At 39.9% G+C, this 21,157-nt stretch overlaps 1 protein-coding gene across 4 annotated transcripts in view; it reads left to right on the plus strand.

The window, feature by feature from the left end:
• The window catches only part of KCNQ5 (potassium voltage-gated channel subfamily Q member 5), an 866,735-nt gene that overhangs the window by 640,250 nt on the left and 205,328 nt on the right, over nt 1-21,157 (plus strand). For all 4 annotated transcript variants that reach the window (XM_073675560.1, XM_073675562.1, XM_073675559.1 and 1 more), the window contains exons 3-5: nt 141-267; nt 3,004-3,179; nt 9,495-9,620. In XM_073675560.1, coding sequence (XP_073531661.1) covers nt 141-267; nt 3,004-3,179; nt 9,495-9,620 — 429 coding nt within the window. The remainder of the gene's footprint in view (nt 1-140; nt 268-3,003; nt 3,180-9,494; nt 9,621-21,157) is intronic.

The raw sequence follows: 21,157 nt of genomic DNA on the forward strand, positions 1-21,157 counted from the left end.
GAACTACATTTCAGTAGTTCAGTTTCTATTTTGTAAGATTTTGCTAAAAAAAGAAACTTCAATTAAAAAAATTACTTCACAACAATGTCTATTCTAAACTTACTTCTTTGCATTTTTAAATGTTATTCTTTTAATTTCAGGAATTCGTAATGATTGTCGTGTTCGGTTTGGAATATATTATTCGAATATGGTCTGCTGGTTGCTGCTGTCGCTATCGAGGATTGCAGGGAAGATTAAGATATGCCCGAAAACCATTTTGTGTAATAGGTAAGCATGTTCATTATAGAGGTTTGGCATAAATGATGGAGGAAGAATGCAAGTTGTTGACTTAAAGGGGTTAGCCAGGATTTTTAGTATTTTTTGCTATGGGGCTAAGAACTAATAGACAAGTTTTTGCTAACAACCTGTCAGTTCTGTCCTGCACTGATCTCTGCTGCCTCAATGTAGTCACAGTCCGCTCCTGACGGCAATTCTCTGTTTTCCGCTGACATCACATAGACAGAGCAGCATTTTTTCTTCCACTCTGCTCTGTCAACAGTGCATCTCTGTTGATGTGATGCTGATTGACAACTGGCTCCCCACTGCCTAATTGCGGGGAGCCAGCGGTCAATCAGCAAGTCGTCTGCAGTGAAGTCCCATTGACAGACCAGCCCGGAAAACAAGGAGCTGTTCTGTTGACGAGTGGTGAATTGAAGCAGCAGAATCACAGGGAGAGATTGTCCCCTTGCAGAACAGGCAAGTAGTTAGCAACTACCTGAATGTTAGTTCTGAGCCCCATACACAAAAATAATGAAAGTCCTGGATAACTCCTTTAATGGATAAAGTATGCTTGATAGATATAAGTGAGCAATAAGTATTTAATTATGCTACTAGTGAGTGATAAAGATAAGAATGAAAAATAAAGAAACTCCAATTTATTATTTATGTGTTATGTCACAGCAAAGCAATAAATTCTTTCTCTCGCTTGCAGTAATGTTCTGATATTGCTAAATCATCGCTGTTGCTGCCAAAGCTGCCTACAGCAATATAGAGAATCTATGCCTGTTGCCTCTTGACGAGAACCTATTAAATGAGAGCTGCAGGGAAGCTTTGCTAAATATCAATGAGGACTGTGATTGTGTGTTCAGTGAGCCGCGATTGGAAATTAATACCATGTTAACCAATGTGATTATAAATCACATTGTGAAATATCTGGTACATTATTGCAATAAATGCATTTTGTCCCGTTGGTTTTCTTTTTAGATTATTGCTTGATGAAAGTCTATACTAAACCCTGACAAGTTGGATTTAGCAAAGATTTATACTGGTATTCCCCATGTAATAACAATTCTGAAGCATCTTTTCTTAGAAATCTGTGATATTCATCTATAAGGCTCTTTGCTTGCTTTGTTCACATGTTCTGCTTTGCCCACCCAATGTTTCTGTCAAGAGGATTTCCAAATTAAATCCTTGGGAATATATGTTAACCCCAAAATGATCTGTGGCGTAAATTTTTGTGTACAGGGTGTATAGAGCGGGCTCAAGAGCAGAGACCGCTTCCATAAAAAGCAGATGCTGGAAGAAACATGGGGATGAAAAATAAAGCAATAGCATAAAAAAAATGAATATGCATACACACACACATTATATAAATAATTAAATATTAAATAATTGAAATTGTAAAAAAAAATGAAATTCCACACTTCCTAAAAAATGCAATAAAATGCTATCAAAACATCATAAGTACCTCAAAATGATATAAAAAAGAACTAAGGCTCGGCACTAAAAAAAAAAAAAAAAAAAAACTACAGCGCAGCACTAAAAAAGACCTATTACAGATCCATGCACAGCAAAATAAAAACGGACTTGATAATACAAATTGTTTATTTTATTTTTTTTTCAGAAAGTTCAGAATTTTTTAAACCACAAAAAATAAATAAAAACCTATAAGTTTGGCATTTTTCGTATTGAGATGGAAAATCATATTGCGTAGGTCATTTTTACTGCATAATGAACACAGTAAAAATGATTCCCAAAAAACAATGTTGAATTTTCAATTTTTATTACCATTTCATCTCACTTGGATTTTTTCCCATATTTTAGATTGTTTATGGTAACATGAATGGTCAATGGAATAATAAATAATTTATGGCTCTTGAAAGAGGAAAATAAAATGAAAAAGCAAAAACAAAAAAATGGCCAGTCCTTGAAAAGGTTAATGTCACCCATAGGCCCCCTTGGGATAAATATTTTTACTAGATGCCGCTGTATGCCATAGAGTGGATTGCAGAGCAGTGGACTCTCTATTTTGCTGGTGCATCAGGATGTAACAGAACGCCTAGCCTGAAGCCATAGGCTCGTACAAAAAAACACTTGTATAAAAAAGTAGTTTATATTTATTATGGAAGCCTTTGAAGAAAAAGAATGACATAGATAGCAAAGAATGATGTGAGCAGACTGTTATATCCCTGGAAATGTTGAATCACATGACAACTTTGTGACCATTTTTCCCAGCAATAGGGCATATCTGACACTATCGACAGTGTTCGATTGTGTAAGGACACACCTCCAATTGGTAACACCCACTTGTTAATTTACTCACAGACTCCCATGAGGAATGATAATGAAACGGCAGGATGTATAGTTCTAAGAATAGATGCTTCAGAATATAGATATGACGGGAGAGTTGAAGAAAAGTTTCCTTACGATAAGGGCATCATTAATAAAATGCAACTGTGCTCATTAAGTGTGGCCCTTATGTGCCAATTATGAGCAGGAAGAGGAATGATTGTGTGACTGCTGTAAAATCTGTAAGCAGTCTCTTTTGGTGACTGGTTCCCAGAGGGCACAGAATGCTTCTGTAGTGTTGAGAAACAAACACAACCCTTTATAACAATATTCTTGTGTTTCTTCTCTGATATGGAAGCCCAGTCTCACCAGACCCATCTTGTTGGAGTTTAGAATCCCATGTACCATGTATATCATCAAACTAACCCGTATTATGTTGAATTGATTATTTTCTAGATATCATAGTTCTTATCGCTTCTGTGGCAGTTGTGTCTGCTGGATCTCAGGGAAATATTTTTGCAACATCAGCACTTCGAAGTCTTCGATTTCTACAGATCCTGCGTATGGTGCGGATGGATCGGAGAGGGGGAACTTGGAAGCTGCTAGGTTCTGTTGTTTATGCACATAGCAAGGTAATCACTATCATATGCTCAGAAAACTGTACTTCATTTCATGTAAATCTAGAAATAGGATGGGAATTGATGTTATTATTTGTACCTAATCTACTGAACATACATTTCTATTAGATTAAAGGGGCTATTGCATTTAAACATCCCCTTTTCCAATGTTTCATACTATCAGGAGATATAGCTATCATACATGGTTTGACAGAGCAGAAAACTGCGGCAAATGGAAGCTATTACTGTAGCAAATATGACTCAACATTGTTACGCCCCATTAACACATATGAGATTTAAGTACGTATTCTATATGTATGAGGCTTTTTGGGCAGGTAGAACACATTTTAGCTTAGTTGGTACATGAAAAAACATATTCATCCAAGTGCTATCCATTTTTAACTGATGTTAGAAGAAGCTTAGGAAACCTCAATCAGTTAATTTATTCATGCAAGAATAATAGATGACACACAGACCAAAAATGGATGACAACTGTATCCCACACAATTATTAAAACTGGTCTGTTTTTTTGTGCACAAGAGAAAAAAATTCTATGAATTTGATCTTATCCATTTAATTTAATAATGCATCTCCCCAGCAGTAGCCAATGGAGGGGACAGGTATGGCTGACCATAGTCACTGGGGAGGTCTGAGGCCAGGCCCACTGCGGTCTTCTGATCACCCAGCAAGTTTTAATATACATAGGGATGGTAACATAAAAATTTTCTTAGGCCATGTTCCCACGATCAGTATTTGGTGAGATTTTGATGTTACAGATTTTCTGCACCATTTCTGCACCTATTAAGTAAATTAGGTTACCTATGTTTTTTCAATTCGTTTTTGAGTTAGTTTTTTTTACATGTGTTTTTATCACGTTTTTGATACTGCAGTTTTTTTCTCTATGTGGTATGTCATTGTCATGTTTTAAACATAGCGCCTTTGCATTTGATACTTCCTGGTATTTGGCTTTGACAAAACTATTCATACAGTTGTGTATGGATTACATGAGTTCTTGATGCGTTTCTGCTACAAAAGACCACTAAAAACACATGCTTTTTTTACCTGCGGATTTTATGCGTCTAATGCAAGTCCATGTGGAAAATCTACATATAAAACTCCGCGCACCCACAGAGAATTTGACATGTTGTGGATTTGAAACCCGCACCGCAGGTCAGTTTACGCTGAGTAAAAAAAAGCACAGTGGGCAGGAGATTTCTATAAATCCCATCCACTTTGCTGGAAGTGAAAGGCCACATTCACACGTTCAGTATTTTACCTCAGTATTTGTAAGCCAAAACCAGAAGAGGAACAATCAGAGGAAAAATATAATCGAAACACGTCACCACTTCTGTATTTATCATCCACTCCTAGTTTTGACTTACAAATACTGAGGTAAAATACTGACCAAATACTGAACGTGTGAACGTGGCCTAAGTCGCTGCGTTATAGATGCAGCAAAAACACATAACGTCAAAAAATCACCAAAAAACTCATCGTGGGCACACAGCCTTACTCGTTCTGCTTCTAATCCTACATCACAAACTTATCACTTAGGATTAATCCAAAGTAATGTATAGAATTAGATTTTGAATCCTTTGAGATACATAAAATAGATATAGACCACGTTATTTTTATGTTAATTATTAACATTATTATTCTTTGCATTCTTGTGGACTTTAAATCTGGGAATTATGGTATCTTAAAGTATATTAATGGTAATTTGAAAGGAATCAAGTAAAGGTTCAGAAAACTACATTTAAGCTGCACAGAAGTCACACACATTGGATCATGCTGTAGACATTACACACATGACACACACCTCTCACATTAGGAACACATACTGTGCATATACTACTCACACATGGAGCATGTACGCTAATAGTAAGGCAACATTCACATGTTCAGTATTTGGTCAGTATTTTACCGCAGTATCTGTAAGCCAAAATCAGGAGTGGAACAATCAGAGGAAAAGTATAATAGAAACACGTCCCTCACTGTGCATAGATGCGTAATTGAAATTAAGGAAGGAATTGATAGAACAACAAGTTGGTAGGAGAGAACCGAAGTATAGTTAATAGATGTACAGCCAAAAGTATTGAGAATGAGACAAACAGTAATTTTTCCAAAGTTTACTGCTTCATTTTTTGTAATGGCAATTTGCATATACTCCTGAATGTCAAAGAGTGATCAGCTTAACAGCAATTACTGTACTAGCAAAGTCAATATTTGCCCAGATAATGAACTTTAACCCCCAAAACACATTTCAACATCATTGCAGTCCTGCCTTAAAAGGAGCAGCTAACATCGTTTTAGTGATTGATCCATTAACACAGGTGTGGGTGTTGATGAGGACAGGGCTGGCGATCAATCAGTCATGATTAAGTAAGAATGACATCACTGGACACTTTAAAGGGAGGCTGGTTCTTGGTATCATTGTTTCTCTTCAGTTAACCATGGTTATCTCTAAAGAAACACGTGCAGCCATCATTGCACTGCACAAAAATGGCCTAACAGGGAAGAGTATCGCAGCTACAAAGATTGCACCTCAGTCAACAATCTATCGCATCATCAAGAACTTCAAGGAAAGAGCTTCCATTGTTGTCAAAAAGGCTCCAGGGCGCCCAAGAAAGACCAGCAAGCGCCAGGACCGTATCTTAAAACTGTTTCAGCTGTGGGATCGGACTACCAGCAGTGCCGAGCTTGCTCAGGAATGGCAGCAGGCTGGTGTGAGTGCTTCTGCACGCACTGTGAGGCGGAGACTCTTTGAGCAAGGGCTGGTTTCAAGGAGGGCAGCAAAGAAGCCACTTCTCTCCAGAAAAAACATCAGGGACCGACTGATATTCTGCAAAAGGTACAGGGAGTGGACTGCTGAGGACTGGGGCAAAGTCATTTTCTCTGATGAATCCCCTTTTCGATTGTTTGGGACATCTGGAAAACAGCTTATTCGGAGAAGAAGAGGTGAGCGCTACCACCAGTCTTGTCTCATGCCAACTGTAAAGCATCCTGAAACCATTCATGTGTGGGGTTGCTTCTCAGCCAAGGGAATCGGCTCACTCACAGTCTTGCCTAAAAACACAGCCATGAATAAAGAATGGTACCAGAATGTCCTCCAAGAGCAGCTTCTCCCAACCGTCCAAGAGCAGTTTGGCGCCCAACAGTGCCTTTTCCAGCATGATGGAGCACCTTGCCATAAAGCAAAGGTGATAACTAAATGGCTCATGGAACAAAACATAGAGATTTTGGGTCCATGGCCTGGAAACTCCCCAGATCTTAATCCCATTGAGAACTCGTGGTCAGTCATCAAGAGACGGGTGGACAAACAAAAACCAACAAATTCTGGCAAAATGCAAGCATTGATTATGCAAGAATGGACTGCTATCAGTCAGGATTTGGTCCAAAAGTTGATTGAGAGCATGCCAGGGAGAATTACAGAGGTCTTGAAGAAGAAGGGGCAACACTGCAAATATTGACTTGCTGCATTAACTCATTCTAACTGTCAATATAACCTATTGGTACTCATAATATGATTGCAATTATATTTCTGTATGTGATATAAACATCAGACAAACACTAATAAAAACCAGAGGCCAGCAGATCATGTGAAAATATAATTTTGGTGTCATTCTCAAAACTTTTTGCCATGACTGTATTTAAAAATGCTTAATCCATTTCATAAAACTTACAATGCATGTTAAACATAGGATTAAATGCCCATAAGATTATTGTAGTCCACAGATAAGTAAATTAGTCCATAACAATCGCACTATTCATAATGCAAGATCCATATAAACTTGATGCTTTTGCAGGTGTTTTTTGTTAAATATTCAAATTTACTGAGATACTGACTTTTGTGTTTTCATTGGCTGTAAGCCATAATCATCAACATTAACAGAAATAAACACTTGAAATAGATCACTTTGTTTGTAATGATTATATATAATATATGAGTTTCACTTTTTGTATTGAAGAACTGAAATAAATTAACTTTTTGATGATATTCTAATTTAGTGAGAAGCACCTGTATGTCCACAGTCTGCAAGCTGCTGTTATATTTGGGCTAGTGCTACACAGAAATCTGGACTACAATACATGACATATGGGCAAAGATCATTGAATGGTGTGTGACCAGTATCCTATGAAAAATAAAAGTGGTGTGTGCAGCATTTGCAACATGGGACCTATTTGGCGAGTGTGAGTGGCATGTGTGGCATAAGTTGTATGTGTGATTGTTCTTTGATGTATTAATCCTATGTGTGAGTGGTGTGGCATGTGTTCTACTTACAGTTGTGCTCAAAAGTTTACATACCCCGGCAGAATTTTTCCTTTCTTGGCCTTGTTTCAGAGAATATGAATGATAACAAAAAAACTTTCTCCACTCATGGTTATTGGTTGGGTGAAGTCATTTATTGTCAAACTACTGTGTTTTCTCTTTTTGAATCTTAATGACAACAAAAAACATCCAAATGACCCTGATCAAAAGTTCACATAAAGTTCTTAATACCGTGTATTGCCCCCTCTAACAATGACAGCTTGAAGTCTTTTGTGGTAGTTGTGGATTAGGTTCTTTATTTTCTCAGATGGTAAAGCTGCCCATTTTTCTTGGCAAAAAGCCTTCAGTTCCTGTAAATTCCTGGGCTGTCTAGCATGAACTGCACGCTTGAGAACTCCCCAGAGCGGCTCAATGATATTGAGGTCAGGAGACTGAGATGGCCACTCCAGAACCTATACTTTGTTCTGCTGTAGCCAATGACTGGTCATCTTGGCCTTGTGTTTTGGAACGTTGTCATGTTGGAACGTCCAAGTACATCCCATGCGCAGCTTCCGGGCTGATGAGTGCAAATTTGCCTCCAGTATTTGCTGATAACGTGCTGCATTCATCTTTCCTTCAACTTTTACCAAGTTTCCTGTGCCTTTGCAGCTCACACATCCCCAAAACATCAGTGATCCACCTCCATGCTTAACTGTAGGAATGGTGTTCCTTTCATCATAGGCCTTGTTGACCTCTCTCCAAATGTAACGTTTATGGTTGTGGTCAAAAAGTTCAATTTTGGTCTCATCACTCCAAATTACCTTTTTCCAAAAGTTTTGAGGCTTGTCTCTGTGCTGTTTGGTGTATTGTAGGCGAGATACTTTGTGGCATTTGTGCAGTAATAGCTATCTTCTGGCGACTCGGCCATGCAGCCCATTTTTCTTCAAGTGCGTCCTTATTGTGCATCTTGAAACAGCGACACCGCTAGTTTTCAGAGAGTCCTGAATTTCAGCTGATGTTATTTGTGGGTTTTTCTCTGCATCCCGAACAATTTTCCTGGCAGTTGTGGCTGAAATTTTTGTTGGTCTACCTGACCATGGTTTGGTTTTTATAGAGCCCCTGATTTTCCATTTGCTAATCACAAATAATTTTTTTTGTATCCCTTCCCTGTGTTATACAGTTCAACTACCTTTTCCCGTAGAACCGTTGACAATTCTTTTGCTTTCCCCATGACTCACAATCCAGAAACATCAGTGGCTGGATGAAAGATGCAAGAGTCTGTCTGGCTCTCAGAAACTCACTCAGCTTTTATGCACACAGACAGTGATTACAAGCAAACAGGTCACAAGTGAGGATGTTACCTTTAGTAGCCATTCAAACCCATTTGTGTCAAATTCTGTGCATGTTATCAGGCCAAAATCACCAAGGTATGTGAACTTTTGATCAGGGTCATTTGAATGTTTTTGGTTGTCATTAAGATTTAAAAAGAGAAAACACAGTAGTTTGACAATAAATAGCTTCACCCAACCAATAACTATGAGTGGAGAAAAAGTTTTTTGTTATCATTCATATTTTCTGAAACAAGGCCAAGAAAGGAAAAATTCTGCCGGGGTATGTAAACTTTTGAGCACAACTGTAGTCCCTGTTCACATGTGCAGTATTTGGTCAGTATTTGTAAGCCAAAACCAGGAGTGGGTGAAAAATGCAGAAGTGGTGACGTGTTCCTATTATAATTCAAAACAAATAAATTGATTACTCTAGCACCCTGAGGATGAGGATAGAATAAACGTGAGGAAGCTGCAGAGAGATACACAGATCTTGTGTGAAAATCTATTGTGCGAGAAGAGAAATTTAAACAAAAGTAAATTTGCCCCGCTACTGAAATAAATTAACTTTTTGATGATATTCTAATTTAGTGAGATGCACCTGTATTTTATAAGGACACATTATATTTAGTAAAATGTAAAAGGTTACATTTTTCACCTATTCCAGACTCTCTACAAATTGACAATCTATGGACGTACTATGATAACTTGTTGTTAGTCTTCATACTATTCTAAAATATTTCATTTATCATGCAGGAACTCATCACAGCTTGGTATATAGGATTTTTAGTGCTCATCTTTTCATCGTTCCTTGTGTATCTGGTGGAGAAAGAAGCTAACACACAATTTCAAACATATGCAGATGCTTTATGGTGGGGTACGGTAAGTAAAATCAATCTTGAATGGATAGAGATATTGTCCTTAGAGGAAGGTTAAACTGGTTTCAATGAAAACAATGCAACATTGATTTCTATATGGAATGGAGGTGACCAGTCATTTATTCTTCGGGAATGAACAGGTCATCAGTTTTTGAGCTATTGGATGAATCACAAGTCAAAATAAAGGGGATAAAATGGGAGTGATTGTTTATATGATTTTACTGTCATATCTTGCATGTGGTAATAGCATAAAAAGCACATCACAGTAATTGAAATGGTCCCTATAATAAGATTTATCTTCATGTCTTTATGTAAACTGTAACAGCTCAATAAAACATGTACATTAGAAGAAGATGTGTACCTATAATCAATATCCTTCTCTGGTGAGTTAAGATTTTTATTGGAACAAACAGAATTTTTTTTTTTTTTATTAATATTAATATTTTTCGATTTTTAAATTATGTCAAGTTACAAACCTTTAAAACCTTGAGTATCTGACGTGCCCATTTGAGTCAATTAATTGCATACTCCATGATATAATAATTCTTAAGCACGGTTTTATAACATCATATTGTCCTGATCTGCCGTTATTCTTCCTAGAAATGTGTAAATAAATTTACAACCGATTGTTTAGGCCTCTTTGACAAAGGCAATGTCCACATGCAGTTGCTAATTTATTCATAAATTTCTAGGAGGAAAAATGGAGGAATAAAAGAAACATGGTGGAGACAGGTCCTCTTTTAGGAAACAGCTTATTTTGCTCTGTCCTTTTCCATAGCGGTATATACATTTTGTATCATTTTCTCTATACATAGTGTTTATTTATTATTCTTTTTTAGGAATGCAAAAAGATGTATTTCAAGTAAATATCTAATAATTTCATTTTCATTATTATTATTATTATTATTATTATTACTATTATTATTAAATGATTTCATCATTTTGTTTTACATCCTCATTTACATATTTTAGTTTTTCGGATTACTGTATTAAACTTTACTCAAATGTATTGTTCCTTGTGTGTGTAAACCACACAGACAAATGTTAAGGCATAACAGGGATTATCTCAGGAGACCCTCCAGGGCCCTTAATTACATCATGGCTATTAAGTGTGTGAGTGGCTGGAAGGCTATGTTCATATGTACCTTTTTTTGCAGCATTTTTTTCTGCAGCCGAAACCTGCAGCTCTTAATGCTAGCTCACCATATAAATCAGACGAGTGCAATACGAGAAAACATCGCATTGCACACTGATCAATGTTAGTAAATGAGTCAGTGCTCAACTGTGAGTTTTTCCTCAGCTCTAATCGGACTGAAGAAAAAAGGCTTATTTAACTTATTGAATAAATAAATAATTTTAAAAAATTACGTGGGGTCTCCCCTTTTTTTGATATCCAGCTAAGATAAAGCAGACAGCTAGGGACTTGTATTATCAGACTGGAAAGGTCCATGGTTATTTGGCCCTTCTAGCCTAAACATATAAGCCGGCAGCCGCCTCAGAATTGCGCATCACATTCATTAGATGTGCCAATTTTGGAGCTTGGCGCAGCTCTTCCTGATTTCCCTGGGGAACTAGTAATTGGGGTAATGGTTTATGGGGTTGATGTCAGCTGGGTAATGGTTTATGGGGTTGATGTCAGCTGTGTAATGTCTGCTGGCATCAATGCCAGGGGTTAGTAATCGAAAGGCATCTATCAGACACTCCCATTACTAGCCCACTAAGTTCAAATTAAAAAGCAAACAAATATTTTATTAAAAAAAAACACCTCCCAACTCTAGCCCTGTTTCACTAATTTATTAAAACAGTAAACAAAAAACACATTAAGATACGAAGTAGTCCTAACAATCCGAAGTAGTCCGTTAATGGGAACCTGAAAGACATAAAAAGAGAGAATTGAATAAATAAAGACAAGAAACACTCCCTCATTCACCAATTTATCATTCAAATATAATTGAATAATTAGTGGACGCCATTTTGTGTTTGGGGAGCCCTGATGTGCTTAAAAAGTGGAAACCCCCCTCAAGTGACTCCATTTTGGAAACTACACCTCTTAAGGATTTTATCAAATGGTATAGTGAACATTTTGAACCCAGAGGTATGACGCAGAATTTGATAACATTAGGTCATCATATTAGTCCCATATTGGCAAATCAGGGATGTTCATGGCCGGAGCCGATTTTTTGGCGCGAACAAGTCAGAACCCCGAAAACGAACACAAATTTTAAATGCCGAACAAATTCGCTCAACACTAATCGCGGGTGCTTAAGTGACATGCTCGAGTCCCCGCCTGCATGTTTCATGGTTGTTAGACACCTAAAAAAAGACATGCAGGGATCGCTCGTGCATGGCAGGCAATCCCCGCTGGGTTTTTTTTGGCTGTATAACAGTTGCAACACATATGGGGTGAAGACTCGAGCATGTCACTCGAGCACCCGCGATACTCTGTGCATACCCGAGCACCCGATGCAAACTCAAGTAGCGGACACTTGCGCTCAACATGTTATGATCTGCAACAAGTACTAAGGAAAGATAGGGGAAATCTGTCCCTACAGTAAGACTAAGCTGAATCCCTACAATGTAGTGGGCTGACTGTTCCAAGCAAACAGACCTGCCTTAGTCCTCAGCTAGTCTGAACGAAGACCTATAGCATAAGGGGAGGGGTCCCTAAAAGAACTAAGGACTTGGACAAAAATGGGACACCTCCTAAACAGAGAAGTTGTTGCAGAACACAAAAAGACAAACTGACAAAAAGGTACTAGAGGTCCCAGAAGGACCAAGCGAACTGACAGAGAAAGGCACAGAAGCACCTGGCTAGAGAAACAGTCAAACACTGAAGTCCAGCACAGCCAAAAGGGTGGAGCTGGAACATAAAGGCAGATGGTCATGTGACCGCAAAACACAAGATGGAAAAAAACAAACAGGAGGGTTCTAACAGTACCCCCTCTTTTATGAGGATCCTCCGGATCCTCCAGGCCTATCCGGAAACCTCCTGTGGAAAGCTTTAACAAGCCTAGGAGCAGAGACATCATCCGTCCTTACCCAGGAGTTGTCTTCGGGACGGAGATCCTTCCAGAAGACAAGATAATGTAATCTCCCTCTAAGCCATCTAGAATTCAAGATACGAGAAATTTCATATTCGCCGTCTTCCACCACAGGAGGAACTGTGACAGTAGCGTCCCTATCTGATACATCAGCCTTTTTCAACAAGGAAACATGAAACACAGGATTAATCTTCCAGGAAGTAGGGACATCCAACCTAACAGTAGACGGGTTAACAACCTGAAGCACTTTAAATGGACTCACAAACTTAGGACCCAGTTTTTTAGAGGGAATCCTCAACCGCAGGTTCTTTGAGGACAACCAAACCATGTCACTCACAGTAAACAAAACCTCCTTACGTTTCCTGTCAAAATACTTCTTGGACTTCTTGTTAGCCTCTTGAAGGTTGCAATGTACATTAGTCCAAACTCTCTCCAAATCACCGGAAAAATTCTCCTCCTCCGGCACCGCCGACCCCAATTTGGAGAACGAACCAAAAGACGGATGTCTCCCAGTACAACAAAATAAATGAGAACACCCAGCAGAGGAGGATGTATGATTGTTAAGAGCAAATTCTGCGAGAGGCAGAAACTCAGACCACACCTCTTGATTATCCGCCACAAAACAACGCAAAAACTGTTCAGTATCCTGGTTCTTTCTTTCAGTTTGTCCATTAGACTCAGGATGATAACCAGACGAAAATGACAAATGGACTCCCAACCTGTCAGAAAAAGCACGCCAAAAGCGAGCCACAAACTGAGGTCCTCTATCAGAAACAATATCCGTGGGAACGTCATGGAGCTTGACAATCTCCTTAACAAATGCCTTAGCGAGTGTCTTGGCGCAGGGAAACTAATGAATGGAACCAAATGACACATCTTACTAAAACGGTCCACGACCACCCAGATGACAGTAAAACCTTCGGACACAGGAAGATCAGTAATAAAATCCATTGTGAGATGCGTCCAAGGCGCACTAGGAACCTCCAGAGGGCAAAGTAACCCCGCAGGAGGAGTATGTGAAGCTTTTGACCTAGCACACACAGTACATTGACGCACCCACTTGATGACTTCCTTCTGCCATCCAGGCCACCAAAAACTGCGACTGATAAGTCTCTTAGTCTCTGAAATTCCTGGATGACCTGCCAACCTAGACTCATGACACTCCACAAACAAATCTCTCTTAAAGGCTCTAGGCACGAACAACCTCCCATGGGGAGTGTTAGATGGAGCATCATCTTGAGCTTTCAGAATCCCATTCTCCAAAACGGAGTCCAATGCCGCCAACACAACTCCTTTCTGTAAAATGCTCTCCTCCTCCTCGGCACCGACAATAGGAGAGAAGCTGCGAGATAAAGCATCGGCTTTAACATTCTTAGTACCAGTGCCCACCTAGCTTGTCAGGCATTCAAGCGCTTGGCAGCATCCAGATAGATCAAATTCTTATGATCTGTGAAAACCTGAATAGGAAATCTAGCGCCTTCCAAAAAATGACGCCAATGTTCAAACGCGAGTTTAATAGCCAGCAACTCCCGATTTCCAACATCATAATTCAGTTCGGTTTCCGAAAAAAATTTCGAAAAGAAGGCACAAGGATGTACTCCATCCTTGTTCTCCTGAGACAAAACTGCTCCAACCCCCACCGATGAAGTATCGACCTTGACCAAAAGAGGCTTGTTCTCATCAGGCTGCATAAGGATAGGGGCAGAACTGAACCTCTCTTTGAGATACTCAAACGCTTCAATGGCCTCAGTAGTCCACTGGACCGTATTCGCACCTTTCCTAGTGAGATCAGTCAGAGGCTTAACAATTATAGAAAAATTCTTAATGAATTTCCTGTAATAATTGGCAAAACCTAAAAATCTCTGTATAGATTTCAAAACAATAGGCCTAGACCATTCCTGCACAGCCTGAAGCTTCACCGGGTCCATCTCAAAGCCCTCGCTGGAGACAATGTAGCCCAAAAAACTAATTTTCTGCACAGCAAAGTTACATTTCTCCAGCTTAGCAAAGAGTGAATTATCACTCAGTAACTGCAAAACTTCACGTACACTCTGCCAATGGGACTCTAGATCTGGTGAATAAATCAAAATGTCATCCAAATACACAACCACATTCTTACCAATCAAAGGTCTCAGGATGTCATTAATAAGGTTCTGAAAAAATGCAGGTGCATTGGTAAGACCAAAAGGCATCACCAGATTCTCAAAATGACCTACCGGAGTGTTAAAAGCAGTTTTCCATTCATCACCCTCCATCAGTCGTAACAAATTGTATGCGCCCCCGGAGACCAATTTTAGAGAACCACTTGACCCCCACCAACTGGTTAAACAAGTCAGGAATTAACGGCAACGGGTAGGAATTGCGTACGGTAATCTTATTAATTTCACGAAAATCCAGACATGGACGTAAACCCCCGTCCTTTATTTTAACAAAGAAAAATCCAACTGCCACAGGCGACTTAGAAGGTCTAATGTGACCAGCAGCCAGGCTAGTCTGTATGTACTCCTTTCACGAATAGTCAGATTAAACAAGCGACTCTGGGGAAGAGTAGCTCCAGGAACAACCTCAATGGCGCAATCATAATCCCTATGAGGAGGTAAAACTTGCGACTCCTCCTCTGAAAAAACCCTCCAAAAATCTTGAATAGGTACAGGTAATTCCCTTTTTTCTACAGCTGCAATGCGACCATTACAACATTTACCATAGCTCTTCGGACTCCAAGACTTAATCACATTAGTAGACCAGTCCAGCAAAGGATTGTGCAGTTTTAACCAAGGCAAACCTAAAACGACTGGAGAGGGTAGATTATCTAATACAACCAAGTCCAAAATTTCTTGGTGAACTCCATTGATAGTGAGGAGAAATGCAGCAACCTTGTGAGCAATACATTTCAAGGGAGTGTTATCAATTGCAATCACAGAAATAGGTGATGACAAAGGTTTGGATTTCAATTTAAGGTTTTCCAAAAACCCTTTATCAATCACATTAAATGTTGAACCACAATCCACAAATACCTGAAATTCAATCAAATTTTTTCCTGCAAAGTAGTACTCCCAGAAAGAAATGCTCCTGCAGAGCGTAAACAAGCTATACGGGCGTAACTGACTGTTTTTTTTCTTTACTTAAACGAAGCTCACAATACTTAATCAAATGGTCAGCTTTACCACAATAAAGACACAATCCCTCGGCGAACCTCCGAACTCTTTCCTGAGAGCAGAGTGACATCGCCCCAACCTCCATTGGTTCTCCACCGTCAGAGCAGATTTTCTGGGGACTAGGACCTGACATTACAGGAGTCTTTGCCTCATTTACCCTGGACCTCAGTCTCTTGTCCACACGAACAGCTAACTGCATGGCATCCTGCAGAGTCTCAGGTGCGGGGAATGCAATTAGCAGATCCTTAACCCTTTCACTCAGACCAGCAAGAAATAAACAGTTCAGAGCAGGATAATTCCATTTGACTTCTGAAGCCCATCTCCTGAAGTGTGTGCAATAATTTTCAACATCACCTGACCCCTGATTCAAACGCCTGAGTTCTGCCTCAGCAGATGAGATTCTATCAGGATCGTCATATAATAGCCCCATAGCAGAAAAAAATTCTTCTACAAACCTTAATCACGGATCATTAGGTTGGAAAGAAAAGGCCCACCCCTGTGGTTCATTGCGCAAAAGTGACATAATAAAACCAATGCTCTGTGATTCATTCCCAGAGGACCTTGGTCTCAAACGAAAATATAACAAACAAGCATTTTTAAAGGAAAAAAATCTTGCTGTTTACCATAAAAAATCATCAGGCAGTCCTACCTTGGGTTCCACAAAATGCGCTCCAGAACAGCTACTCACGTGTTGCTATAGCTCGGCCACCTCCAGAGACAATCCCTGCAAGCGTTGAGCCAAATCCTGGACGGAAACCATACTGATCCCCGAATTTCTTTCCTTTTAGTTTTTTGGGCTGGACTTAGTGTTATGATCTGCAACAAGGACTAAGGAAAGATCCCTACAGTAAGACTAAGCTGAATCCCTACGATGTAGCGGGCTGACTGTTCCTAGCGAATAGACCCACCTTAGTCCTCGGCTAGTCTGAACGAAGACCTATAGCATAAGGGGAAGGATCCCTAAAAGAACTAAGGATTGGGACAAAAATGGGACAATTCCTAAATAGAGAAGTTGTTGCAGAACACAAAAAGACAAACTGACAAAAAGGTACTAGAGGTCCCAGAAGGACCAAGCGAACTGACCGAAAAAGGCACAGAAGCACCTGGCTAGAGAAACAGTCAAACACTGAAGTCCAGCACAGCCAAAAGGGTGGAGCTGGAATATAAAGGCAGATGGTCACGTGACAAACACAAGATGGAAAAAACAAACAGGAGGGTTCTAACACAACACTAATCGCCATATCGTCATCATTTGTTTTTCTTTACTTCTGAAAAAATCCCCACCCCAACACAACCCTATCCCTAGCCCTAAAACTAACCCTAGCCCTAACCCTAGCCCTAGCCCAACCCTAACCCTAGCCCTAAACCTAGCCCTAGCCCTAACCCTAGCCCTAACCCTAACCCTAACCCTAGCCCAACCCTAGCCCAACCCTAGCTCTAGCCCTAACCCTAGCCCTAACCCTAACCCTTGCCCTAACCCTAGCCCAACCCTAATCCTAGCCCAACCCTAACCATAGCACAACCATAACCCTAGCCCAACCGTAACCCTAGCACAATCCTTACCCTAGCTCAACCCTAACCCTAGGACAGCCCTAACCCTAGCACAACCCTAACCCCAGAGTTTATTTTTTACTCTGTTCCTCGTGTGGTATAAGTGATTAGATGACTTTATTCTTTGGGTCGGTGCGATTACAGTGATACCAGATTGATATCGGGTTTTTATGATTGACAGCTGTCACACGCTAAAAAAACACTTTTTTTTGCAAAGACTAGTTTTTGCATCACCATATTTTGAGAGCTATAATTTTTCCATTTTTTGGCCGACAGAGTCATGTGATGGCTTGTTTTTTGTGGGACAAGTTGATGTTTTTATTGGTACCATTTTCGGGCACATGACGTTTTTGGGAGGCAGAATAAACAAAAACCAACAATTCAGGAATTGTTTTTTGGAGGGTTTTTTTATGCCGTTCCGCGTGTGGTGAAATTGGTAAGGCAGCTTTATTCTTCGGGTCAGTACGTTTAGAACGGTACCACATTTATATATTTTTTTATGTTTTGGCGCTTTTACACAATAAAAACAATTTTATAGAAAAAAGAATTGTTTGTGAATCGTTTTATTCTGAGAGCTATAACTTTTTTATTTTTCCGCCGTTGGAGCAGTATGGCGGCTTGTTTTTTGCGTGACAAGATCACGTTATCATCTGTACCATTTTTATTATTATTCATCTTATTTATCGCGTTTTATTCGACTTTTTGTTTGGCGGTATGATAATAAAGCATCGTTTTTTGCTTTGTTTCTTTTTTTTTTTACCGTGTTCACTACAGGGGTTAAGTTTTATCTGTCAGGTCGTTCCGGACGTTGTGATACCAAATATGTGTACTTTTATTTTGTTTTTGTTTTTCTGGTCATCATGACAACATCCGGAGCAGATGTCACCTGGCGGCGATCGAGCCCGCACTGCCTGTGTGTGGGCGAAATCGACAGGGCGTACTAATACTTATCTGGCCAATAAGGCCCAGGGCGCAGATACGTATTAGTACGCCTTGGGCCGGAAAGGGGTTAATTACAAAAAAATCTTGTTAAAGGCAAACTATCAGTAATGCAGACATAGGGCTTTCTATAAAGAAGTCTCAAAGTAGCCCTCGCCTAAGGCGGGGTTCTCCCCTGGTGGCCATAGCCAGGACAGGATGCAAGTGGAAACTGAGCTAAAACGCATTTTACTGTAAGAGTATGTGCACTCGGTGCGCTTTTTATGCGTTTTTGATGTGGCAAATCCCCGCAGAATTGGCCCCAAAAATGCATTGCAAACCTTATCCCAGCATTTTCTATGATAATTTGCAAGATCTGTACACATGATCAGGAATTTTCCTGACAGAATTTCACGTACATTTAAATAAGCAGCACGTCCATTCTTTGTGCGTTTTTTGCCTGTGCTTTTCCTATACAATGCATTTGAAAAAACACATGGCAAATCCGCAGGCAAAAAAGCATCAAAAACGCTGTGGAACCTTGCAGAAACGCTGCAGAAATTTCTGCAAGCAAATACTGATCGTGCGCACATAGCCTTATATGGTGCAGTTTTCAAATAGTTTGTTATTTCAGGTAAAATTGCTGTTTACCCACTAAACTGTGCCACCATTAGCTGTCAGTCTGAAAACTGCACCGGTCATGTGTAATCTCAAAGGGCCAAGTGCTGATTGGGGCACTAAAGATGATTGGTAAAAGTAAGTCCACTACATCAATGCCATTTAGAAATGGCTGAACATTCTGAATGGCAGTGTCTGTTAGCTCATTTTCAGCGCGGATGCTCAAAAACAGTTTGTAATCAGGGAGCTATTCTTAGAAAATCCCAGACAGACAAAGAAAAAATAGCGTGAAAAGAATAAACAAGTACCAAGTGGCTTATCATATGAAGTAATCGGATAAAATTGCCGTCTTCACAGTTATAGCCTTTAGTATATCTTAAGACAGCTGACTGAACGCTCATTATTGAAAATCAATTTCTGGCAAGTACAGCTGTGTTAAGCCTTCGACCCGACCCCATTGTTGTTCTTTCCTACTTACTAATAGGAATTGCTGCTAAGTGTAGAAACTTGTTTTTCTTAATAGGCTTTACAGACGTGCTGATTATTTTGCCAAAATAAGTCATGGATGGTTCGAAGATGTGCTACTGCTAATTGGAATTGACTTGCTTGTATACATTAGCACAGTTAATTGGCATTTTAACCATACACCACGGGAGCATGGTGGATATAGCTTGTACAGGAGAGCTACATTGAATCCATGTTCTTCACTTGTACAAGCTATGCTACCAAAAATCATATTGCCCCAAGGTAGTTTTCTGTAAAACCACACTATATTTCCTTTAGGGAGCATTCACATGTAGAGAAAATGCTAAATTATTTACCTTGCATTTTTTTGTGCAGAAAAAAAACACTGTGTTTCATAATTAAAGAGATTTATTGAAAACTCATGCCTTCTATGGATATAAAGATGCGGCATGCCTGTGCCTGTTTTAGTGCACATTTTCACCAAAGACTTTTATTAAGCGTCTGAAAACAGGGTATAAAATTGCAGCTTTTATGACTGTCAAAAGCATCAAAACCTGATAACACATAAAAAGCAACAAAAGTGCAATAAAAAAAGAATTGCTATTTTTAATTTTGGAGCGGACTGTCGAGAATATAGAGAAAACATTATTTCCAAACGTGGGAACGTGGTCTAACTTAGTTTCATAAGGATATGTTCTGACCGAAATATCTTCCTGCAGTGGCAAAAAGCACTACTTACACTCCTCAATATTGAAATTGCAACATCAAGATGGAAAAGTCGAGGAATTATGTTGTTGGACATTACAGGATCAATAAACATGTTAACGATATACAATATATTGGTGAAAAGATGAAAACAAATTTTTCAAAATTTCTGAATTCTTTTAGCTTTAAAGATGAGCGCCACACACAGAAATACATGCCCTCACATGCCTTGACTTCTATCAGTGAAGTTATTAATGGTTGTTTGGGGAATGTTCTGCCACATTGAATTCACTGGGACACACAAATCATCAAGATCTGCTGCTGGCAGTTCCCTTATCAATTATTGACCAACGACGTTCTAGATTTGCTCAATGGGAGATAAGCCCAGAGATGCTGCAGGACATGGTAGCATGTTTAGGTCACGCCGGCTACTCACAGTAGCATGAGTAACATGCCATATTGAAAGATGACTCCTGGGACACTTTGGAGAAACTTCCATAGCACAGATTCTGTTCTACAACCAAATCACGGTAATGCCGACCTGTTAGTGTACCTGGAATTAAGAATAGAGGGGTCCAGCTACAGTACGTTATGCCACCCCACACTATAATCTTGGGAGTAAGACTAGTGTGACTTTACCTTGTGAAGGCCTCTTTGTTAGGCACACACCCGGGCAGACTAGCGTGAGCGTTATTAGTGATCCCACTGTACCATGAACCGAAGAGTGCCTGGAGGGGCGTAACTAAGTATCAACCCGATCTGACCAAGGTCACACGGCGGCTGAGTCGACTCCGTGAACCAGGGAGGAACTGAGCAGAGGGACCAGGTGCTACTCCAGGTCAGACCCGGTCACACCTGTTGACCCACACCAGTGAATGCAGGAACAGGCTGGTTAAACTGGCATTTTGACTGGTGGGTACTGGCAGGCACGGCTGGTATGCAGACAGGTGGATATTGACAGGCACAGCTGGTATGCAGACAGGTGGGCACTGGCAGGCACGGCTGGCATGCAGACAGGTGGGCACAGGGAGGCACGGCTGACATGCAGACAGGCGGGTACTGGCAAGTAGGAACGTAGGCAGGATAGG

Source organism: Phyllobates terribilis, unplaced genomic scaffold, assembly GCF_046119375.1.
Source record: "Phyllobates terribilis strain yellow unplaced genomic scaffold, ASM4611937v1 Scaffold_3__8_contigs__length_932513732, whole genome shotgun sequence".
NCBI classification, from domain to species: domain Eukaryota; kingdom Metazoa; phylum Chordata; class Amphibia; order Anura; family Dendrobatidae; genus Phyllobates; species Phyllobates terribilis.